Below are 26,143 nucleotides of genomic sequence, written 5' to 3'. Positions count from 1 at the left end.
TTTTGTCTTGTTTTAATTGATTTAACTTTACAGAGCATTCCAATGAAGCCTTAAATTTATTTCAATTATTTTTGAATCAGATGTTTTAGTTTTCTGGTTTGGTTTGGCTTCCTATCTCTAAAATAACAGAAAGAAAAATCAGAACCAGACATTTTGATATACTTATTGTTTCAATGAAACAAATCTGTGAAGATTTTGTTTCCTGGAAAGGTCTTTTTTTTTTTTTTTTTTTTTTACCCAATTAAGGTTGGGGGAAAGAAAAGAAACACAGCTCTGATTATATGATGTTGTTATTTCTCAGATTAACAATTATGGGATGTGAACACATCCAGAGTACTTTTCACTTCATATACTATTTGTTTCCTTTTGTGATCTTTCATTGCCTTTAAAGCCCCCAAAATGGAACTGTTTCTCTGAACTCAGATGAGCTGGCATGAAGCTTGCCAATATAAGCAATGCCTGGCATGTAATCAAAATGGAGTTTGTACAAACATGCAGCTTCTGTTGCTCTCAGTAAAACCACATCAGAAAAACATTGTTTTAAAAACTACAGGGCAATTTCAATTTCATTGTGAGGTGCTATTTTTCCTCTCCATTTCCACTCTGTTGTATTCACCATACTATAAAGGAACACTGATTGCTTGAAAGGAACAATGTTCTGATTAAGACTTACTGACAGGAAACTAACAGGGGCACAAACCCAGGCCTGTGGTATATATGACCGTTGTCACAAAATGCAGCAGTTGTGCAGCCACACAACACTCACCCCACTCATTCTCAGGGCATTCCATTTGGCCTGATATCATACCAAAGACAGAGAGGAAATAGCTGAAGGTCTAGAAACCTGTGTTATCTTTTTATGCAAGCTGTGATGGATAAGATAGCACGGCTTTTGTATTTTTTTGAAGAAATGAGAAAACTGTCCCTCTCTGGAGGGATGCAAAATTCTGCCTTCCTGAGTGAACATTTCAGAACACCCTTACTGTGCATTGAGAAAGCTTCTTGAGTGGGAAGCAGAGCAGACAGAGCAAGATAACTAGCTATTAGGGAGCTTGAAGCACTGTCAGAAACTAGCAAACTCCTGATCAAAACAAGGACTAGATACTAGATACTAGACCTTTAACATTCCAGGGACCTAGAGGTGATAGCATAGAGCATGTTGCAATCCAAAAAGATGCATGGAGCTATTGACCTCAGGGTAAAACTAAACGAAAAGACAAGATTTATGAGGACAAGTTAGAGTAAGATTGATTTAGAAGGCCAATAAATTTACAACAGAAGAGAGCTCTATAGAACCATTCTGTTGGTGTTGGTATGTTCACTTGAAGAAAAAGTTCAAAGTCATGGTGTTTTAGCATTCTGGAGCTTTATGGTCATGGAGTCCTAAGACAGACTGTAATGCTTGTAATTATGACACTGTCATTTTAAGACTCTTGTTGCTTGTGAATTTACCAAAGAAAGTGTTCAGAATTAAATTTCATGTAACAGGATCTGTGCCAAGCTCATTTTTTTCTGAAAAGTTTCAACTAAAACAAACAATAGATCATTTCTAAAAAGAAGAGGAAGGAAAAATACAACATTACAGGGTACACATTTTGCTGAGGAGCTCTAGCATGCAGAGTCTGAAGGGGCTTCAGAGGCTGGAGGACCCTGTAGACTGAGGGAGCACAGGATTAAAACTGTACCTTTTTCAGTTCTGAGTGTTTTGGCAGTCAACACTAAGTGCTTTGCAGTCTTTATGTTTTCTGTACTGCAATACAAGGTGTAACAGTAATGGATAATACGTATAATTTAGCAATTGTTTAGTTACTGCAGTACTAAAGAATGATGGAGCCACTTTATTTCAGTACAAAGTTGCTATAAGTTTATATTCCAGGTCTAGCTAAAATTAAGAATGCAAACATAGCATACCACAGAATCATAATTAGCATACCATACAACTGAACCAAACAGAACAATAGAAAATAAGTTAAAAATACGTCAAATTCTGCATTTTCACTCTTACTTTTCAAGAGTGGCAGACATTTGTGAAACTTTGTTCTACCAGTCTCATTACAAAAAGAACATAACCCAGTTTATGTTAAAAAATGGCTCAAAGTATTTTAAAAATGAATACAAGTATTTTGTTTTGCAGATAAATTAACTATTTAATTAAACAAAAATGTATATTTCCCTACTTCATTGCATGAAAATATTTTTTATTTGTTTAACCAGTGAAAAAAATGTGATTCAATCCCACAGGTTCAGTTATGTTATGACTGGGGCCTCCAGGCATTACCAACAATTTGGATTACTAAACTTTCCTAAGTAAAAGGGATTTAACAGGGATTTAACTTTGGCCTACACTGGAAGGCTGCTAATATCAGATATGAATTTATGCTTTGGTAATGCAAGCATGGCATGTGATTTGAAATTAGTCACTGAATACTGCACGGCAGTGTTTGCAGTTAAGTACAGTTAGAATTTAAGTAGAACTGTTCTCATTCTTCTTAAAAATCCTTACTGCTTTGCATCTCAAAAAATCTAAAATTGTATGTCAGTAAAGCATTTACCTTTTGTTTCCTGAAACCAGTCATCTGTGCAACAGGATTATCATAAAATATTCTTTGCCCTTAAATACTATCTGATATTTCTTCTTAAACAGGTAGCAGCTCCTGACTCAGCTCTTGACCCAATCTAATTTATAACAAACCAAAAACAAACAAACAAATATAAAAAAATATATATCAAAAGATCAAAAATATAAAAAAAAATCACAATTTGCAGTAGTTTATGCCAATGTGAACGATAGATATTATTAACTATAGTATAATTAGGATCTCAGAGGTGAAGGTGAACTCAAATAAAACACGGATCCTTGAATTTTCATCCTCTGTTAAGATCACACGACACTTGGGTCATAAAAATCAGGTGCCTGGGTCTTGGAAACACTAATTTCAGGCAGTCCTTTTCATGCATCAGATAGTACAAAAGGTCAAAATCATATCATACGGAAGCCTAGTTTCAGATTCTTACAGTGAATATTGTAACTTAAAATTTGCAGTGTTGTAAACTACCATCCTCCCTGAGATGATGCTAAAGTTTATAGAATGGATTTGTTTCTGTTTTGTAGCACTTCTGCAAGTCTGCTTCATGATAAAAAACAGAACTTTGGAGACAAACCAAGAATGCTGCTGTTTGTTTTATTGGAGATTTTAACATTGTCATAGCCAAAAGCATTGCAATACATGTGCACACACTTTTTTAATGATCCAGAAAGAATTAGTATTGGGAGATTTAAACACCGAGACAGCATGTTATCTCCAGGTAGAGCTTCTGTTAGAAAAAACTGAATGACGGAGAATGGGAGAAAGGCAGTATATGCACTGTAGTTGATATTATTTTACCCACAGAATTTTAGTCTCCAAAGCTTTTGGGGGGTTGATTCTGCTCACATTTTTGGGACTGTAAAAAATCAACGCATACTTTGTTTGTTTTCTCCCCAGAACACAGAACCCTGATGAAGATGATCTAAACAAAAAAAAAAAAAAAAAAAAAAAGATGAAGGGAACGACAGGAAAAAGACTTGCATGAAATTACAGATGTTGATGTTTCCTACAAAACTGCCTTTGCTTATACAGTCTAATTTACCAAAACAATAGAACATACTAGTTTAAAATCAGAATATATTAGATGACAATACTGAATGGTCAAATCACAAAGAGAAAAGGCTCTGGTTGCAAACCTAAAAACATTTATGATTATTCTTAACCTTGTTCATAAGAGACATTTTATTTCAGTTCTTTAACACATACAAACTCTAAATTTAATGTCCACAAGAAAACAAAACTGTATGTTTGTCTAAAAAGAAAAAAAAGATGAGTATACATAGGTTTTCCTGATCAATTAGGCATCAATGAACAAAATAAGGCAACTGAACTATAGTTTATCTTTTAAATGTCTGTTGCTAAACAAGTTTCATTAACCTTCTGAGATGCTATTAGTCAATATGACAATTTAGCAAAATGGAATAATTCCACTCTAAAGGACATCCTCATCATACAAATAAAATGAGATCTGTAGAACATGAAGGAATTTTAACTAGATACTGTAAAGACCACGTACATATTTCCTCCTCAGCATTTTTTCTTTCACTTTATTAACAATATATCTCTTTCCTAATCCATAAACATTTGAAATGTGGACCTTCTGAAAAGTTTTATTTTGCTTTTCATTTAAAAAGTAGAGTGTTTCCAATCCCAAATTAAATGGAAGAAGTTTAAATCCGTCATGAGTATAACTGAGTACTTTCTCCCAAAGGATATTATTTTGTATATGTGGTGTTTTTTTCTTCCTAATATCCTAATGCACACACAATTTTTGTCACAATAATTCTGATAATCAAAAGCAGAGAATAAATTTTCCAGAAATTACTTATTTCTCAGTCATCAGGTCTTCTCCTAATATATTTTAATGTACCCCATCTGTATACCTGTGTGTCGAACTGGTTATTTATTTTTTTTTATTTAACATGTTGGCGTTGCTGAGCCAATAACAGTTCCCTGTAATAGCGAGCTGGATTACATTCCTTTTCCTGTACCATCAGACTTACTATAAACTGATTACAGGCTACCATGCCAAATTTTGTCCTTCCTTATACCTGCAAAAGCTCAACTTTTAAAGCTGACAAAAGAATTTGGACTGAATATTTTGAATATAACTTACAATACTTGTATATTTGGATGAGACTAACAAAACTAAAAATTAAAAGGATGATCAAAACCCAGATCACCCAGATCATTTCACAATCTTTTTTAATACAACATGAAAGAGAAACTGAAAAAAAAAATCAAAGATGACTCGGTGTTGTACTTTAAATTCCAGTGATTGAAAAATTGCACGACATATAGAATTGCAATTATTTCCTCGAGATCCAAGTGGAGACATTTTTAATTACACTGTTTTCCATTGTAAACTATTTCCAGCTCCAGAATTCAAAAATAGAAGGATTACATCCTTCTTTTTACTGAAATACAATAGAAAAAAATTTTTTCCCCTCTTGCTATACTGTAACTTGCTAATATATTTTTAAAAAGTTTAAGGATGATAAAAAGCAATGAAGCTAATAAGTTCTCTACCAACTTTTCGTATTCAGTTAAGCTTAATTATTGAAGCGATTCCAATTGTCATCAATATAATATTAAGTGTAATAAATTTACTATTTTTAACTAAAATTACTTGTTTGAAGGATATTCATCATTTATTTCTTGGAAACCTTTCATTTTCATAAACATGCTGTTCTAACAAGATATTTATGATTTGCTATATGAAACTGTAGTAAGGCTAGCTGTACCAGAGCACAAGACCCTAGCTTCATCTTTTTTAGACTATTTATAATACATTTCGAATGACAAGATTTAATTAAGAGCAAAGTATATACAAGTTACAAACTGCTGTAAGACCACATTGTTAGAGTCAGCTGGAACAAGATAGTGAATTACTATAACAATTTGTAACCCAAAGGAAAGCATTAAAAGCTGCATTGGATAAGATAGCAGCTAAAGCCCTGTTTATGCATAATTCTTTATTGTTAAGATTTATAAAATTTTGTTTCTCACTAAGGGTAAAAGACCAAAGAGAATTACTGGACTACATCAAAATGTGTCATCTGACAACTGCAATTTTGTGTCATCTTTTTAACTTCTCTCCTACCCACATTTCTAAATTCTTTTTTATCCTCTCATAAATAATCAAAACTTTATGTTCATAGATGTTGAAGACTGAAAAACATTACTACCTCTTTAACGTTCTTCACATAACTTATGCATAAATCATGAACAAATGTACAGTGGAAAAAGTTGTCAATACTTCTAAGATTGAGAACCATTCTTGTGAAAACTTTTGATGAGTGGATTTAGTAACTTAGGGCTCAATAAGTACTGGCAATAGTTAACAGACTATTGTAAGACAGAAAGGGTCATGTCTGATAACGCACAGTCAGTAAGAATTATAAAGACATTGTAGTTTTGTTTTATTGCAGCTCTTAAATTATTGAGAAAAATACTTATTTTGTGCTTAATCCTTTTGTAGAATGTTCAATAACAATCCTGAATTTTGCTAGGATAACAGGTATGAAATATGAAATCATGAATTTTTGTTGGTGGTGTTTTTTTTTTTTTTTTTTTTTTTTTACCAATTAGGATTCTTTAACAGTTTACGCATAATACCCTTTCTGATCCAATCTACCATGCTTTTCAAACTCATATAAAGATGGGTTATCTGGGTTCAAGCAGCCAGTCATAAGGTTTCAAAAATGGGAGTGAAAAATGTTAGTATTTTCATTAATATTAACTAAAATATCTGTGATTATTTTATTATCCTACTACTTGTTTTGAGTAGAAAAAGTAAGTGCTGCTAAATTAAAAACAAACTTAAGGCTCCATGCATCTAAACTAACAGGAATAGAAAGATTATACTAGTCAAACATCCGAATTAGCATCAGAGAGCATGAAATGCTTTTGAATTATTTGATTTTCTCACAATTTAAGCAAATTGCAATGAAAAGAAACATCCAAGACTTAACTTTAGTTTAAAGATTTTAAAACAAAAAAAAGAAAAAAAAAAGAAGAATAGCTTGGGGATGCATCTAGGGACTTCACCAATCAAAGCATACTTTTTTTAAAAAAAAAAAGTTTTCTGTTTTCTATAATATAGTAATTTCAAGTTGAAGTCCAGAGAGAGGATTCTATTGGTTTACTGTCATTGTTCATGTCCTTATAAGTTTCAGTAACACCACAAGATCTCTTAGAACAATATTTACAGTAGTTTTTCCCCTCAGCAAACAATATTTAATATGAATATATAAAGTTTTAAGGTTTGACTCATCAGTAAAATGTTATTTGAACATCTGTTTTTCTTTTAAAGATTTTTATTGAATTATGTTTTCTTTTTCCATGCTTTACAATTATTTTTGAGTATTAGAAGACAAAATTCAGTTTCATGTTTTCAGTGTGTAAAGAATTCGGCTAATTCTGAATTGTTCAAACAGGATACAGCAGCTTGTTCCAAGAATGCCTGAGTCTAACACTGATGGCATAAAGATGAGACACTTGCACAAGTAAAGACAGCAGAACCACTGTTTTGTTTTTTTTCTTTTGTAATGCTATTCTTCATACTGTTCAAATTCCATACTATACACTATATTAGATTATATTCTCAGTATGCCATATTAAATTACCTTACATATGTTTTAGATATGACTGTGGAAGCACATGGTCACTAATATTAAATCAAGAGAACACCTATCCAGGTCATGTTTGCTCAGTCAGCTCTGATTTTTATCTAATCTCAATAAATAAGTTAATAAGTAAAATAGATAGACCCCAGTAAGATAAATCACTGCACACAGCTGAAAGATTTTAGAGGAATTTGTCTACAAATAATTCACTGTGCATAGCTCTAAGATTTTAAAGGAATTTGTCTACACATATAAAAATCAATCTGCCTTTTCAAATCAGGAAAACATATTTCCTTCTTGTAAGACTTTATATTCTTCTCCACATCAACATTTAAGATACATCAGCTTTTTCGTACAAGCACGTCACTGTGTCCAAATGTAACTGTTATATCCTGCTCTCACGAATGCTAAAATTTAATTTCAGTTCTGTTACTTAGCTAAAATCTTCCTATCTCAAGACAAGCAATACTCAATGTTACAGTATCATTCTTACCATAACTTACAGCAATTAATATTCAATAAAAATGTGCCTGGAATATCCACTTCACACTTGTGAAGAGCTTAGTTAGTTTCTAGGAAGTTGCAAACACGACCAAACTTCACACTATTGGAGCAAAAATAGTAATTAAAAAAAAAAAAAAAAACATTTAGCAGTTACTGAAGACTGCAGGAACTTTTTACTTGATAGTAACGCATAAAGCAGAAAAAATAGTGCACCTTTGCTTCTATTGTCAGAATAATAATAATTGTCATTGAACATATTTTCTTCAATGCAGAGGCCTAAGATTGATCTACTATACTGACAACTGGTGAGATATTTTTTCTATGTGGAGTTAACAAACATCAACAAAGACAACCATGTGGATCTAACAAACACATCACAACAGGAGGCCCAAGCAACTATGCCAACTGTTGTATCTGAAATATAATGATTCAATAAACTTTTGTGTTGCCTTATCAGATCTTACCTTAAGTTTAGTTAGGAGGAGTTCGTGATCTCGTAGTAGTTTTTTAGTCTCATCTTGATTGCTGCCAATTTCTAATAAATTTGGTGTTGATTCAGCCAGCTGAAGCTTCACCCATTTTCCACACTGTAATAAGTTAAAATTACAAGGTTCAGAAAACACAAGATTTTATTTATTTATTTACTCACAGAGACTCTCAGTTCACACTTACTTTCCATGGTAACAGGATCACAGGTACACACAGACACGTCCTAAGTTGCAGAACGAAGACAGAGGTTACAATATAAACCTAGCTTTATTTGAAGAAGCTATCAAAATGACGGACTCGTTCTTCAGCCTCCGAGGGGATTTTGCTTTTGCCTATGAAGAGTAAGATTATCACAATGAATTAAAAACTTTCCACCAACTTGTCTGCCCTTTCAGCTGAAGACTGTGTAGTTAAGGAAACTCAGATTGGGAAGGAACCAGATACTGTAACTCTGATACCACTTTTTATTTCTAGCACACAGATCCAATATACCTGAATACTGGGTATATAGAGATTGCACAAAGCTGTGGGGACAATTAATAGCTGTTGGAATAGGAACCCAAACAGCTATCTCTCACACTGTCCTGGAGGATATACAAAGAAAGGAAGCATGACAGCAACACAAAGCATAACTAATTCTTTCCTCCCTGTGCTGCAGAACTGCTACAGTCCGAGAAATACAAGTCAGAGAGGATGATGAGAAGGAACAAAACAGTGTTGCCACTGAAAGCTAGCACACAAGGAACCCACAGCATTCAAGGGAAAAATTAGTGTCTTCATCCTACACTTAAGCAACTTTGCAACAAAACCACTGCCCTGTGATAGCAGATGGAGTCTCCCAGGAAGGGTCAGAACTGAAGATGAAACATTCCCACTGGCACAACTGAAGTAACCCCATCCTGAATAATCACCCTAATTTGGTGACAGCCTTAACACATTATCACCTTATTCTGCACTACAGACAAACTCCAGTGGCTGAGGCTAGGGTACTTTCCAAGTTGCCTGGAAAATGAATAATTAAACTGCCAAAAAATTTCAGCTTGGATTCAGTACCTAGACCTCCAGGTTTACTTTACTCCATGTGCCAAATTTTGTGTGAGATGAAGGTGCAGATTCCAGCTCATAAACAGGCCTTTAGCTTCTCATAAGTAAAACTATATACACACATAAGGGCTTCTGTAAGAACACGGGGGAATATGAATTCACAGCTTTCAAAAATAACCACTCGTTATCAGTTATAGTATTTTTTTATTTCCAGCAAACACTCCAAAACAGATAAATGCAATCTGCATTTACAGAGTTGGTAGTAATAATTTTACATAAAAGCAGTCTTACTTAAAATTAACTATTGTAGTTGAGTCTCCTCAAGAGGTAATACATGTTTATTAACACATTTTCATGGCACTCCTACTTTTTAAATGGAAAAAAATAATAAAAGGAATTCCTTGCCTCTAAGAGCCTACATATTTTGGGCAAATGATTTATTCTATTTAAAAATAAAAAATGGGAACAGAAACAGTGTTTATGTCCAAGGAATCTCTATCAGATATTAACTAAATTACCTTGCCTTGTCATTTTATAACAACTATTCATTTGTGCAGAATATTTAACAAAGTAACAGAAAGCTTATGAGACTTGCTAGCACTGGCTGCCTTACCTTAAGTACAGCTATAACGATACTGGCATTCCCGGCATGAACAGCAACCGAACTGACAGTTGTTGTAGAAAGCTTCTGCCCCAAACTGGCTTCATTTGACATTGTGTTTCAAAATGGGACTTTATACATTAAAGCAGTCTTGGAAACGCTCTTACGAGGTCCTCTGTTCATTTCAGAAAGCAACAAACAGGGCTTCTTGGATTCATTCAGTGAAAGAGCTCAGCTAACACTGATTACTCTGCCAAAAGGAAAGAACAGGAGGTTAAAAATAGACAACTCCATTGAGTTTATCATTCTTGAGAGAGAGATTTGACACACCCCTAGTTTGGTAGCATTAAGCTGTCTGTTCTTTTTGTCACCATCTGAAGTGTCAAGTGCTGTAACCGTGAACCTCATCAGGCACCGACTAACCAAAGGAAAAAGGTTTCTTAAATTAAAAGAGCTAGAAGCAATTATACTACTGAGGCTCTACAGACAAATATGGTGTTCTGAGGTTTCAAAGCATGCAACTATACAATCTAAATTTTCACATTCTACAAATAAAAAAAAAAATCTTGTTTGCTAGTTATTGAATACGTCTGCTTAACATAATTCTTCCACTGAGTCAGAGCATTTAAACCTGTGTATATGTCAGATGCTGAACTAAAACAGACAGGGGAATTTTAAGCTAAAATTTTAAAATATATAGTGACCATAAAAACCAAAGAAGGAAACTAAGCACACCGTATGAATTCTTAAGATGTCTTTTATTCCCTCCTAATGTTGTTATATCTGCTTTTCAATTGAATCATAAATTGTTTCTATAGTTTTTATTTTGTTCTAAATCAGTGTTAGAAAGACCTCTTTAATTATTGTATAAAGGTTGCAATCCACTTAAGCTTTTAACTCAGTGTAAGAAATTAATAGTATTAACGTTATTGGTTTGGCATATTAATTCTATCGCCAGAAGCACTGATCATGCCACAAGTAGCCTACAGTATGAGACAGCAGCTGCTAGGTTTTCTTCCACAGAACAGCTGAGAAAGCATCATCAGTGTTTGGGCTTGCAGGTCACTCAGGCAACACAATTCCACTGAACAAACTACATGTGTAACTCTCCTCAAAGCATCTGCTTGCTTCATTTGTTTAAAAGTAACACACAAATTTTTTATCTAAATTAAATTTGCTAATTGGAGAGTAGAACCGACACCTGCAGTGAAACCAAGATCTGGAAGAAAAATATAAAATATTTTGGACTGGAATAAATTTAATTAGTTACAGGGAATTTGAACTGATACGTCAAATCTTTTCTTTTTCTTTGCTTGCTTGTTCATTGTGTCCTCCCTCCAATTAGTGGAAAATTATAATCTTTATCTGATTTTTTCTTCAGAACTTGAATTTGGAACAGGGTATCTGAAGTGTGTTGTAGTGATTTGTGCTGAACTAAACAGGCTTGGCAAAACAGAACAATTCCCAAAACAGAACCTATTCCTTGTGCCAAAAGAGAACCATGAACCCTCAAATCTGCCATCAAGAAAACAAATATGTACTTTTCTAAAATTTCTTGTAATACCTGCAAGAGGCCCAGGAATACCTGCCACTGAAAGAAGCATGACATAGGTATTCATGAGACTCGTGTGGGTATTCATATAATGGGCGTGGCAGAACAAAATGTTTGAAATTTAACAGCCACTCAAAAACTGGAGGATAGTCACGAAGAAAACTCAACAACTAAAGCTGAATAGAAAGCCCTATTTTGGATTGATTAGAAGATAGATCCCTTGTACAAAAATTATTAAATACTCAAGGTTTCTAAATAACATTCCAGAAGACAGTGACTTTGGGTTTTCCAACCTGTGGAGAAGACTGAGAGCAATTAGGGATTGACTGCTGGAAAAACTTACTGGAAAAAATAGCTTGGCCTCTAATTAGTCTCATAAGAGGAATTCCCAGCCAATTTTGGTACTATGCTGAAGTGTCCTTGAGTTTCTCACAAGCACACTTAAACAGTGTTTTTAATGGCACAAGTTGGGTCATTCTATCATCTCAGAGTAACCAGGCATGAGATTTTTATCACTCAGGTTAAATGAGGAAGCATGTTTTGTAGTGCTAACAGCCAAAAATTGTGGAAAAAACACCACTCAAAAAGTTGACCGTAAGCAATTTTGGCAACAGCAGAGTCAAATGATTCAAAATGTCTAATAGTAAATGCATGGATATTCTATTGATTTGGCTTAAGCAAAGCATATGAGATAGAGACAGACAGGTATGAGATAGAGTACCAGACAGAGAAATTTTAGCGAGGAATCAGAAAGGATCTTACAGCACAACTGTGAGAGGAAAATCTAAGAATTTTGGCATTGCATGATAATACACTTCAGCTGAGTCTAGGGAAACAAAATTTAACAAGCATGCTTTTCTCAGTCTTGTTTAGTTACCTGTCATTTCTTTCTCTGTCTGAAACAAACAAAAATCCTGCTAGAAGCCAGAAACAGGCAGGTTATCTGCATTAGTAAAGAGAAATGTTTTCCCTGTGCTACTGCTGTGTCTTCCAAGACACAAGAAAGAATGAAAAGAAACTGTAGCATTCACCAGCTGTCCATAAGAAATAACAAAACAGAGCAAATGAACAGAAATGAACAAAAAACAATAGATAAAAATCTTGGGAAAACAGTAGAAAAGGTGAGGTCTCTGTAGTCTAAATTATCACAAAATCATTCAGGTTGGAAAAGACCTCAAAGATCATCTAGTTCAACCTTTAACTTAGCACTAACGTCCACCACTAAACCATGCTATTAAGTTCTAAACCTACACGTTTCTTGAAGTCTTCCAGGGATGGTGACTCAACCACTTCCCTAAATAGCCTATTCCAATGCTGCACAATGCTTTCAGTAAAGACATTTCTCCTAATATACAACCTAAACCTCCCCTAGAATAACTTGAAGCCATTTATCTTCATCTTATAACCTGGTGCTTGGGAGAAGAGCCCAATCCCCACCTTACTAGAACCCCCTTTAAAGTAATTGTAAAATACAATAAGGTCTCACCTGCCCCTTCTCTTCTCCAAGCTAAACAGCCTCAGCTCCCTCAGCCACTCCTCATAAGACTTGTTTTCTAGATCCTTGACCAGCTTCATTGCTCTTCTTTGGGTACGCTCCAGGGCCTTGATTTCCTTCTTGTAGCGCCAGGCCCAAAACTGAAAACAGTGTTCAAGATGCAGCCTCACCAGAGTCAAGTACAGGGAGACAACCACTTCCCTAGTCCTGTTGGCTAGGCTGTTCGGGATACAAGCCAGGATGCTCTTGGCCTTCTTGGCCACCTGAGCACTCTGCTGGCTCATGTTCAGCCAGCTGTTGAACAAAACCCCTGGGTCCCTTTCCATCAGGCAGCTTTCCAGCCACTCTTCCTCCAGCCTGTAGCATTGCATGGGTTTGTTGTGCCCCACGTACAGGACCAGGCAAGTAGCCTTGTTGAACTTCATACAGTTGGCCTTGGCCCATCAGTCCAGTCTAACCAAATCCCTCTGTAGAGCTCTCCTACCCTCAAGTAGATCAACACTCACGCCTAACTTGTTGTGTCTACAAACTTACTGAAGGTGCACTCAACTATCCTCATCCAGATCACTGATAAATATACTGAAGAGAACGGTCCCCAGTACTGAGCCCTGGGAGACACCACTAGTGACCAGCCTCCAGATGGATTTAACTCCATTCACCACACCTCTTTGGGTCCAGCCACCCAGCTAGTTTTTAATCAAACAAACCGCACACCTGTTCAAGCCTTGAGCAGCCAGCTTCCTCAGGAGAATTCTGTGGGAAATGCCAGGTATCATCTGTAACAACTGTAAAAAGGATTTGAAGAGTGGCAAGAGAAACCCTAATCACAGTTTTGACATGTGTACAGGGAAAACACTGAAATAAGTGCTTCTTGCAGAGACCTGTGCTATGAAGGCTACAAGAAAACAGCAGGAAATGGAAGCACTTGCAGACATTACCCTCAGCCATTACTCAGGGCCAGAGAGACAGGACAAGAGGGTGCTGGGCATAAAATGTTGTCCCAGTGCTCAGAAGGCAGAGCAAGGAAGAGAACGAGAGCAGGGTTACTATTATTTGTAAGGGAGGGGAAGAGCCAGCCCAGGTGAAGGAGATTAACTTCATGTGGATAATGGTTGAAGTATGGGCAGAAGCCATTTCCCTGTCAGTGACAAGTCCATCAGCTTAAGAAAAGGCATGTGTAAAACAGCGACCCCAGTGGCCCCCCCCCCCCTTTTTTTTTTTTTTTGCCATATTTGCGTACTACAAAAAGAAAAGGCACAGAAATCCCAGTAAAGGGCTGGGAAATAGCTGTAAAAGAGTGCCCAAGGAATAAGAGACAACCCCCAGCAAAAAGTGTTGAGAAAGAACCATCATCCATGTCTGAATTATTGTTTTACAGTTCCCAGATTTATCTTATTTAAAATCATATTAGCATATTTAAACATTATAGCTTGTATCTTTCCACTCATCCTATACATCACCCTAATGAAAACCCTTCTATTCACACTAGATTATCACCAGTCCCGAGGACACTTCATGCCACCCAAAAAAAACAGCACATTGAGAAAAAGCTACTTGAAAAGCACTGTCACATAAAGCAGAGAAAAGACCAAAAAAAGAGTTATCCTAGTTGATCCCTGACATACTGAATGTGTCTCTGTGAAAGAAAAACAGTCTGCTGTGTAAAATCAGAGTGTATCAGAGATCAAGAAACTGGCAAACAGTTTAAGCTAATTCAGTGTATATGAGCAAAATCACTATTTATGTTCTTCCAAGAACAACAACATTTAAAACAACCCATACAGTAAACAGACCTGGAAAGCAGTGACAGCTGATACTTTTCCATCCATTAGTCATTAATTTTTCATGTTCCTCCTTCATTGCAAAGCACTCTCTTCCCTGTTACCCTCTTATTGGACCCTAGTTGAGTTCCACAAACTATACATACTATTTGTACTTGGCACTTGTCAAAACAGTACCTAAGTCCTTACTATTTCCTCAATGATAGAAAAGATCCACCAAATTTAACTAGGGCTTACAACCACATGTTATATCACTTCAGCCTCCATGCTTATTTTAAGGAAGGTCATATAACCTTTAAATTTAGAAGTCCAGCTTCTAACCTGTGTGTAATAGACCATTATTTCTAAAATGTTTTTTCCAAAAAAAAAAAAAAAGGGTCTTGCTATTCTTTACTTGACTCATATACAGGGTAAAAAGGAATGCTGACAAATAGGGACCAATTACATTTTTATTCACTAGGCATCACAGAGGGGGTGGGGGACAAGCAACAAAGGTCTCTGCAATAATTCTGAGGACATTGGCAGCTGTGACTGATTAACAGATGCATCTCTAAACCAACTTATCTGAACAGATGTCTCCAAATCCAAACACATTAATTTCTCAGTATCATTTTTCTTTTCAAGTTTAATTTTATTTCTGCTGTCACAGCCAATAGAAAAAAAAATAACAAACACAAAAGCTGGATTTATAACTTTCCTTAAAATAACAGCTACAGGAAAGACTGAAAAAAAAGAGTGACTTGATGACTTCTCAAATGTCAATGTAATGGCAAAACATAAATAAGGAAAATGTTAACTTGAATAGGGTGACAAGATTAAACAAAAAAGAAAACAACACCAAGCGTGAAACATGAAACAATCACATCTCATTCCACCTGGGATGTGGGAGAGAGCAAATCGTGTGTCCTCTTAAGTTTACTGAAGAAATGGCAGAGACCACCTTCATTCTCCATATGATTCTGAGGAAACTGGACTTTCAACATCAGCACCAGAGGGGAAGCTCAACATTTATATCTCACCAGGAGTTGTCCAGGACACCTGTATTCTGTAGAATACAAAAATGCAGCAGTTTTTAACAGTTAGCTCACAGGTATAAGCCTGTCAACAGAAAAAACAAAAAAAAAACAAAAACAAAAACAAAAAAAAAACTGTGGCCCAGTGCATTCAATTCTATCAGGAGAACAAAGATATTAGATAGCTCATTAATCTGTTATTTGGACTTCATGAACAGCAGGAGAAAAAGAACATTTTATTAAACAGGATTAGTGTGTTCCCTCACCCATGCACGTAGGGAAAGTCAGCGGGACTTTTGTTACTAAATTCCTTGGGAGCATTTGAATTCCTTCCTGATGTGGTGTGTTATTGCAGAGGAGTATGCACCCTGCACCAAATATAGATGTTAGCCAAGCGATGTTTTCTCCTTAAAAAGATTAAGATGCAGATTGTAACCTAGGTCTAGTCTGAAGGCAGCTACAAACTGTCCAGCTAATAAGGTAATTATGCTCCATGTTGCCAATTTCTGGTTTATATTTACAATTTAGCTTTATTAAAAAACTATTTCCCTTTATTTTTCAATGCTTATACACATAGATGCATATAGTAAACTCAAAAAATAAAACCAGCAGTTAAAAAACACATGGACTGCTCAAAAATATACCATTAGGGTAACTAGGTTTGGGGTCTACCATTTAAGAGTGAGACATCTGTTTAACCTCTTCAAAAGTAGTCAGTGAGCAATTATACCAAAAAAGATCTGTATGAGTCATTTATTTAACAAGACTAATTTTATAGATTAATAAACATACTAACCACACACACACACACACAGAAAAAAGTCAAACCATGTTGTTTCTATTGTTTGGAAGAGTTGATTTAAATAGGCACGAATTTCAGAAAGATAAGTTTAGAGCACAAAGCAAAGTATGTTACACAGCCCCACTTCTAATAACACATTGCTTTAGACATCTAATACTAGGGAGAATTTATCCAGAAAAGCTAAATTCAATGGGGTAGCTGAGTTTCAAGTGTTAAGAGCCATGAGACTTTAGAGTGCTTTTTAAAAAGTCATTTATCGGTGAAGTTATAAATAGGAGCACTTTGTTTTGTTTTAAAAAGATAACTCCATATTGTGCAACTCTGCTACTTGAAGGTTCATGCTGCTGAGCATTCCTCTATACGTTCTAGTCATGCACTTCCATCTTCCAAATCATGGTACCTCAAACAGCGAGCACACAACAGGTCCTTGTCGTCCCCGTCACTTAGGTGCTGAATTGTGTTATCTACTCGAGAGGTAAAAAAAAAAAAGCAGGAATAATTGAGCTCTCCTCCCCAACCCCATTTGCCTGGAACTGGGTTGTTAAACAAACGTGCGCTCACTGCTGACACCCAATGTAACTGGGGTGTGACTACAGTACATGAGAATTAGCCCCCTCTCTTCCCAGGTTATCCAAGTGACCCTTCATGCCCTATGCCCTACAAAGGATGGCATGTTACCCTGCATAATTTAAGTCCCACATAAAATTAGGAAGCATTGCCTATAATAAAAAACTTTTCCCCCCTTAATACTCTTTCAGTACTAACTGAAGTTCAGGTGGATTAGCACACTACGGAACCATGTGCCATCCACAGCAAAAACTACTGCTGTATGCCAGTAGAAGTAGGTGATTTGTTCCTTGTTCTGGGACTATGTGCTCAGAGTTCATTGGATATGAATGCTGCTGGCTGCAGTAGCAAAAGGATCGGTTCAGTAGACAAACTTGGTACCAAGACTCCTTTTCTCTCTCTCTCTTCCCACCCCTCTTCTCAGTTCATGTTGCTGCCAAATGATACTATAGTGACCAAGCTGTCTGCATGGCAACATGATTTATTTTATTTTTGCCCGTGGTCTACCAAAGGCTCTGGGCCTGGAAATCTAAGGGCTGGCTGGTGAGATTGTGTGATCCTTAGGACAGCATCACCTTTCCTATGTCTTAGCTAGAGGTTTTGATATCTTCCTCCAGAACCTCAAGAATGATTTTTCCTCTCCTTTCTCCTGAGCGGTATCCACTGGCTCCATAGGTCTTGGCTGCTGGAAAGATGTCATCTCTCCCTGCCCTCAGCCACTGGAGTGGACAGGGTGGAGATGAGAGCCTGTGACTGTTTCCTGCTCAGGGAGGAACTGACTGGAGAAAGGGGAGATTAAAAGGAGTTAGCTCACTTGGTCTGCTAAAAGCTGCCATGAGACAGGGTAGGGGAAAGCAAGTTTGGGAATAGTTGCTTAAGGAGCAGCCACAGCTGTAGAAAGAGAAATTGACAATAGTTTGGAAGGCAGTAGGAGCCAGCTAATTGTGTTTCTAAAAGACTTCATCTCTCCCCACACACAAATAAATGATTAGCCACCTTTGGACCTCAGGTTTCTCCTCTTGGAATTCAGCAGGAGACAGAAGTCATAGTTCTCACCATGGTAAAATGGTTTAAAACCAGGAAAAAAAGGACAATTTAAAGAATAAAAGTGATGAGAAGAAGGAATTTAAGTAGGGATGGGAAAGAGAAAAGACTGGAAAACATTTTGAAACAGGAGAAGGCTGTTTCAAAGGAGAAGCTGAGAACTTCAGGAATGAATTAGAGGTAGACAACTAATAGTAAGTGCAAAGGCATACGCAGCACTTTGCCCTTTGTAGCAAGAGAACCATGTCAGAAATAATCTGAAGGAGTTTGTGGGGAGGTGACACACAGATTAGTCAAAAACCTAATCTCCGAGAGTTGGAACAGTTTAGATCATATTTGGATTTGAGCTTCCAGATTAGTTTTCTTCTGAAAAATAAATTTTATACATCACAACAGTGCTCTGGTAGCCTAACATGCAGTGAAAGGAGTCAGAAATTCACTTCAAAACTGCACTATTGTTGCAAACCTGATCACTAAATTTACTGTGACCCCTCTGTTGCTGTTAGACCTGCAAGACAGAAGTTCTAGCTATGACCCTTTTCACCTTAGGTTACCAGCATTGATCAAACAAATCATTTACTCAGGTGTATCTTTTCCAAGAGCTTTAAACTTTCTTACAGCATCCAGTAATGTGACCAGGATCCTTTTGTCCTGACAGAAGTCTTGTCCCGTGAATCACTGAATATTTTATTTTTTTCTACTTTTTCCAGTTTCTCAAACAAGTATCTTCTGAATTGTCAGTCCACTAATGAGCTCTGCAGTCAGCTGTCTCAACCAAGAATTGCTTAATTACCTTGAATTTCACACTTGAAAACAGGTTTGCACAGGACAATAATCACTGAAAAAGGATACAAACCGAAGTTTAAAGATACGGTGGTTGCAAGATTTTCTGGCATAACCTCCTGTGATCTTCTTCACAGCATGGTGACAAAAGGCAGGCAACATATATGCAAGACTCTATACATGAAACAGAATTTGCAGCCTGTCACGAAGCAGCACTGGGTATCCTCCATATGTAGTAGGGTTGGGGGCAGGAAGGAAGTGTCAAATCAAGTACAAATGTAAAAAGCCTTCCTTGCATTTTTAAAATTGCACAGAGGTGATTGATTTGTTTTTAACCTTAACCCACTTTCAATATTAGACTATTTGAGACAGAGTACTGGGGAATACAATCTCAGATGACACATTAATTTACTTGAATGTTACGGCCTGAGAACAGTACTGTGTCCCCACTGGCAACAACAGCATCACCAGAGTGCTGAGGTAAAGTTCACATCACGCAAAATAACTTTCATATCAAGGTTTTGACTGGTCACATTAAAAATCCACTGACATTTTACAGAAGGTTTATAGGAGATATCAAGGATATCTTCAGGGCAATGTGTTATACATTATACTTGTGATTTGAAAAAAAATCTTTAATCATCCTCATAGCCAAAGAGGCAAGATAAAATGTCAGATTTACAAAGATTTATTTTCTTTCCAGCTATACAATTACTGTGAGCTTTCTATTTCTTTAGCTAAATCAAGATGAAGTTAAAAAATAAACTATTTCACTGCCTCCATTTTTGAATTCCAAGACAGAGCTTTCATCAAACATAAGCAGTCCCAGGAGAGAATCAAAAGATTAAAAGCCTCAATTCAGTGAAGAAGCCCAGAACTTGGCCTAAACTAATTCGAACTCTTGAAAATTCCTGTCATTCTTTCATTATATGGAAGTCTTTTCAGAAGGCAGCGATAGTTGATGTACCTAGTCAATGCAGCAGGATCTTCAGGAACGGCATGTTTTACAACCTTGCTTGATGTGTTCCAGGCACAAAAACAGCATGCGGGACTACTTAATAGGATTCATAGTTTTTTGAACCCTTGATTTGATATTTACTAAATATTCTGTAGTTAAATCTTTTCTCTGAGTTACTCTTTCTTGCTGTGCTAGGTCTGTTCTCTTTGCAGGATATTTGATTAACCGCATTCAAGGGAGAAGCTTGATCTTCCCAAACATCCTTACAGCCCACCTGTTTGGCACTATGTTTTGTATAAACGTTTTCATTGCAGATAAAACCCTTCAGTTCACCAACTGGTTTTATTACATGTGCATGGTTTTCCCCTCCTTTCTTTTTGCTAACCAGTGCTCCTCAGATTTCACTACTATATATAGGATAAAAAAACCCATCACCTCATTGCTCTAAAATGAAAATGATTTCAGCTGTAGTTTTTATATCCTTTGTGCACGTACGTGACTTCCATGACTATAACATCTCACCCACTCCCAAACGCTAATAAGGTTTCCTTCCTAGCACCCCTGTGAAGCACGGAACTCAGCTGTCATCCCCTCCCAACACAGGCATGCGCGCGCACACACTCACTGGAAGTAGCAACCATTTCAACCAGTTCTTCCTTGGGAACAATGGAGGAACTCTTTAAAGTATACGTTGGATCACTTGCAAGGTCTTTTGCAAAACCGTTAGCAGAGAAGAAAATTTAGCAGTAGAAATGTGGACATCTCTCTGATCAGGCCTGGGAAACAAAACAATACTTAGAGAAGGGGCCACAGCTAACAATACCAAGGTGAACCCCAGAAGTTCACATTTCTGTTACCTGCAGGAGCAGAAACCATGGCTTCTTCAGAAATGATTGGTCCTGCAGAGGTAACGCAGCATGAAATGATGTCTACAAATGGCTGCCACCTAACAAATTGGCCATATATGATGGAGAAAAATGAAAACCTTACAAGGCTCATTGAGCATGTAGCTCACAGCAGCCTTTTTATGCCATTTCAAGAAAAGCAGTAATAAAAACCCTGGCTACAGCTGACCACCTTACTGTGTGTCTTTGTATACATTTGTTTTGGAGAGGAAGGCCATGCTCCGAGAGGCAGCAAGCGATATAAAACAGACAGTGGGGCATCACATTCACATCATCACTGCAGATAAGTGGAGTAGCAGTCAGATGTGTTGAATACATTATACAATCTTCACCCTGCTGAGCCTAGCTTGCACTTATCTATCATCCAATAGAGGCATGCAGAGCTGCATACAAGTGTTCAGAAAGAACAGTCTGCACTTAGTACCAGTTTTAGAACATGGCTTATCCCCAAGTCTCTCTGAAAGTCAGGCCCACATCACCACACAACCATAATAAATATCCAGTAACCATGCTGTGTGTGTCTGTGAAAATGCTCAAAACACCATGAAAGTTACTCTTTTTCCTAGCAGTCCAAAAATCCTTAAGAGAATGGAACATCAAGTGTTACTTACAACTTGCCAAGGGCTTTAATAAAAATAAATCCTGGCATTATACTTTAGACAAATGTCTTAATGGAGCTCTCCAACCCACCAGAGCTCTGCAACCTCCAGTCCCGTGAGGCACAGGGAACATCAGCAATCCATGCATGCCTGGAAAGTCAGCAATGACAATGGGAATGTGCTGTCACTTGCCCAGCATCTGCAACTCTTATTTAGAAAACGAACAGCGAACATGGAAAATAAATCCCGCCAAATGAGATGGTAAACCATATACTACAAACCTTGCATAAGTGAAACATGTCTAAAAGTTACACCACTGAAATTAATGCATTGACTAATTCTGAAAAAAAATAACAGTAACAAGTAAAAATCCGGATTTTTGAGAGGTGAAGTATTTGTTCATACTTTGTTCTGATGTAAAGTGTCTTGAGTAATGGGTCTCCCATCAGTGTCTCTAAGAAGCTGTTCTTACTGTTAAGATAAACTTCATTCTCCATTTCATTTCTATAATTTAACTTTTACCATCACACCAGTGAAACAGCTGAGTGACACTTCCTTCCGGGTTCTGTGTAGCTGGAAGTTGTTAGCTGTTTTTGAAAATAAAACTTGGGGTTGGTGAGAGCATCTAAAACTGATGCTATGATTTAGGAATCAGAGTAGAAACTGCACTTTTAATTAATGCAAGAATGATCTACCAGTTCCTTCAATACGGAATCAAAGTCACAAACAGGGCTAGATTCAAAAGGAGGGACCAAACTACACCAACCCTGCAGTTTTCTTCACCGAATCATCTAGGTTGGAAGAGACCTCCAAGATCACCTAGTCCAACCTCTGATCTAACACTAACAAGTCCTCCACTAAACCATATCACTAAGCTTAACATCTAAATGTCTTTTAAAGACCTCCAGGGATGGTGACTCAACCACTTCCCTGGGCAGCCCATTCCAATACCTAACAAGCCTTTCAGTACAGAAGTTCTTGCTAATATCCAACCTAAACCTCCCCGGCGCAACTTTAGCCCATTCCCCCTTGTCCTGTCACCAGGCACATGGGAGAATAGACCAACCCCCACCTCGCTACAGCCTCCTTTAAGGTACCTGTAGAGAGAGATAAGGTCGCCCCTGAGCCTCCTCTTCTCCAGACTGAACAATCCCAGCTCCCTCAGCCGCTCCTCATAAGACTTGTTCTCCAGACCCCTCACCTGTGTAGTGAGGGGTAACAATTTCTTGGCACATGTAAGTCCTAACTGTTCTTAAAGATTGCTATCAATGGAGATCCCCCAGTGTTTCCAGACTATTGAATCCAGAACTTTAATTACTACTGTTTGAGAATCTTTCACATCAATCCCATTCCTAATCACCATCACCACAAAGATCATTATTTTTCCCTGGGCAACATCTTTCTACATATGTTCTTACATATTTCCATGACATCAAAACCTTTCCGTTAGCCTGAATCACCTCAGGTCTTGCACTATTCACTGATGCATGTATCTGAGATCTCTACTCACCCTTATTGAATTCCATTGGGAAAATAGAATTGAAAGGTAATCTGTTGCACTGATTATTCACTCCCTCTTTTCCTATAAACATCTTGGGCATAGATTATTAGAATTAGTGTTTTGTTTAAGATGTGGGAACAAACTGAAAGTTTTTAAGGCCCAACCTATAGGTACATTGTTAGTGAGCATTTATATCTGTTCATATGGAGCCAGTGATTCTCAGTACTTCACAAAGCCTTGAGCCTCTTCTGCACTGAGCTGTCAGTCTTGTTCTAACATGTGATATATACCAATAGTGAACTGCCCAAGCATCTGCCTACTGTGCCTGTTCCAGGACCCACAGCTACCATGGGACCACTTTTTGATTATTTTTTTAATTTGCTTAACATACATGTTGCTTTCCGATTGTGACAGTAATTGCAGCAGAACAGACAGAACAAGATTGGGATATGTAATGTTAGGATCCTCAGTGGAGCTCAGTATATTTGTACTTCCATAAAAGAAACTATGTTAGCTAGCTGTGAAAAGCAGTCATACAGATAATTTTGGTCATATCCAGACGGTGGCACAGTTTACTATAGAAGACTTACAGGTGATCTGAAGCTAAATCAGCCTTACCAGAGAAAGACTGTTACATACGAAGTGTTAGAAGCCAAGGATATTTACATTATACATTAGGTCTACTCAGACATTTTAAGCAGAGATATTTGAGCTTAATAAATCAGAAGGATATTTTACATAGCATATAATGTTCCTTCTATTTACATACATCTCCAAGGTACATGAGATATTTCCTGACAGGAGCTTGCATCAGTATTGCATGAGAGTAGTCAGTGGCTAGTTGTCTGCAAAACAGCTAAGAGGCTTGCAGATAAGTAAAATATTGATTTTTTATATTTAAAATTGTCACCCATATAAAGTCACAGAGAAATGGTTCTAAGCTACCATGTATCTAAGATTTGTACAAAGGGACCTGCAAGAAGCTGGAAATCAAACTCATTTTGAGTGGGTATTTATTCTCACCTGTATATCCACAGACAATAAATCTTCACAAAAATGTTAGTTGCTACAAGCAAGTTACTTGTTACAAGCATCAGATGAAAAATATCTTGAAGAACTCCCGAACTCCATATCCTTGCAAAAGGTATATAATCAGTCTATTTTTAATAGAGCTATCAATTAAGATAAAGTCTTGACAGAAAAGCATCAGTACCATAATGATGGACTATTCAGTGCAGGAAACAGAAGTGGAATGCTTGTGAGAATTAATTTTTATTTTTAAAATGACAGACCTGCAGCTCTGCAGTAGCTAGCACTTTCATTGCTGCATATTAGGAAATGAAGGAAGGGGCACAATACAGAAGAGAATCAGTCTACTTGTTTCCAGTCTGTATTCATTTTGAATCTCCATAATGCACTACTTAACACTATTCACATCTTTGTAATTTTTTTGGAGTACATCACTTTTCCACAAACATGAAAAAAGACAACAGATAATGAATTAATTACCTTGGTGGAAGAATGTATTTAAATTCAGATACTCTTAACAGTTTTTGGCTCTTAAGTTCACTTTTAGGTGCTTTTACAACTATTATATGTTTATGGGCTGAGATCCTGACTGCTTAGACCAACCTTCTGTTCTCATTTAAGAAAATGAGCAGAAATCTTACTTAACTGAGCGCTTCTAAACTGCTGGCTCTTTTCACTATTCCAAGAGTCTGGAGAGATGTATGGGAGCTAGACTTTGAAAGTAGGAATCACAGACCTTTTCTTTTATCTCCATTTCCCCAGCATTTTAGCTCCTGACTTCAAGTAATGTGCTATTCAACACACCTAGTATTTCAACTGTAGCTACAAAAGCTTCTACTCTTCCTCCTTCCTAATAATTCCAACACTATTTTAAAAAATCCTTTTTGAAGAATTTAGGAAACTGAAGGTAGCAAAATATTTACAATGTTAGCGTTGTTGAAAGCCCACGACAACCTCAGCTTACAAAAGTGTCCTAGTCACAATTTTACCTTTTTTTTTTTTTTTTTTTTTTTTTAAATAAACTGGGTTAGAAAAATCTTCCCCTATCTTGCTCCCAGATGATAGGGATATCCTTAGGCTAGTATGATTGTATAAAAAGTGCTATACAACCTCACTACACAGACAACCTTTCTCCATCCTCTGCTGTACCTCCAGAGTAACTCTATGTGAATGCTAAGTCAGTCACACCTACTATACAAGACTCTGTGCTCCAAACCTGTTTCCCCCCGCCCCCCAAGAAAAAAATAATCCCACTAGTCCTCCTAATTACAATACAAAGCTAACAAGTAAATAGAATTAATCATTTTTATGGAAACAAATGTCCACACATACTTCACAATTACAGGAACTTACAGGTATAGGCATTTTGATAAGACCACCTATCTAACTGACACTCTATTAAGAATGAATGACAACTATCAATGCTGTTGCTCTGTTCATTGTCACAAAAAACACTCAGGATTACATTAGCAGAAATAAAATATCTTGAAACATTTCAAACACATCCAAAGTTGGCTCACAGGAACATAAAAATTCTTGTTATTGACTTCATAACATGAGTACACGTTCCATATTGACAATGGAACAGGGCTGACCCGATCACTTTCAAGTCATTAATCACAGTTCACTTGCAATAACAATAATCCTTCTGTATTCCATTTGTATCTCCCCATTTTACATGTAGCACTGTATCCTTCAGTGCAAGTCAATTATTTTAAAAGTATCTTATTTCTATCCTTTCGAACTTCAATGCTTGCAATGTTTTTGCTATCAGAAAGCTACTCTAAGTGCGCAGCAAGAGTCACCATCAGTCAACACTACTGCCTGCAGCAGTACCTGCACAGCTAAGTTACAACAGATTACTTAAGTACAGTTTTACATTTTAGCATTTCTCTGTTTCATTTTAGGTTGTGAGCCCTTATGGGTTGTATATTTCTAAAGGTTTGGTAGCAAGTACAACTGTAGACAATGAGTTAGCTAAGACCAGCACAAGAATCTGTTACACTTAACAGCATTCTTAACAGATGGTGTTTATTCCATTTTTCAGTAGGACAGGAAGCCTCAGAGTTCACAGGAAGTATTCAGAAATATCTGGCAGATCCATGCAACATGACCTAGAAAGCCACTGCTATCTCTCCTGAGGCACGGAAAATTAGAAAAAAATCACAAGTGCTGGTAAAATAGCGCTTTACTAGCCACTGATTTCCCTAAAGGCAAGGAATTCCAGAGAGGAAGGAAAGGAGAGCAGAGAGGGAGACAC

General features: G+C 36.9%; 1 protein-coding gene across 2 annotated transcripts in view; it reads right to left on the bottom strand.

Moving 5' to 3' along the window:
- Positions 1–13,872, bottom strand: part of CCDC141 (coiled-coil domain containing 141) — an 84,072-nt gene extending 70,200 nt beyond the window's left edge. Inside the window, exons 1-4 of one of the 2 annotated variants that reach the window (XM_040561822.1) lie at positions 13,783–13,872; positions 13,616–13,686; positions 9,867–10,104; positions 8,185–8,307 (exon numbers count right to left, since the gene is read on the bottom strand). In XM_040561822.1, coding sequence (XP_040417756.1) covers positions 8,185–8,307; positions 9,867–9,968 — 225 coding nt within the window. In that variant the 5' untranslated portion in view covers positions 9,969–10,104; positions 13,616–13,686; positions 13,783–13,872. Of the gene's footprint in view, positions 1–8,184; positions 8,308–9,866; positions 10,105–10,184; positions 10,255–13,615; positions 13,687–13,782 lie in introns of those variants that run through there. The other variant, XM_040561824.1, reaches the window with a different exon arrangement.
- Between the last annotated feature and the right edge of the window lie 12,271 nt (positions 13,873–26,143).

The sequence above is a fragment of the Cygnus olor genome, chromosome 6, assembly GCF_009769625.2.
Source record: "Cygnus olor isolate bCygOlo1 chromosome 6, bCygOlo1.pri.v2, whole genome shotgun sequence".
In the NCBI taxonomy this organism is placed as follows: domain Eukaryota; kingdom Metazoa; phylum Chordata; class Aves; order Anseriformes; family Anatidae; genus Cygnus; species Cygnus olor.
Note: the sequence above shows the minus strand (reverse complement) of the source record. Positions and strands in the feature narration are given on the sequence as shown.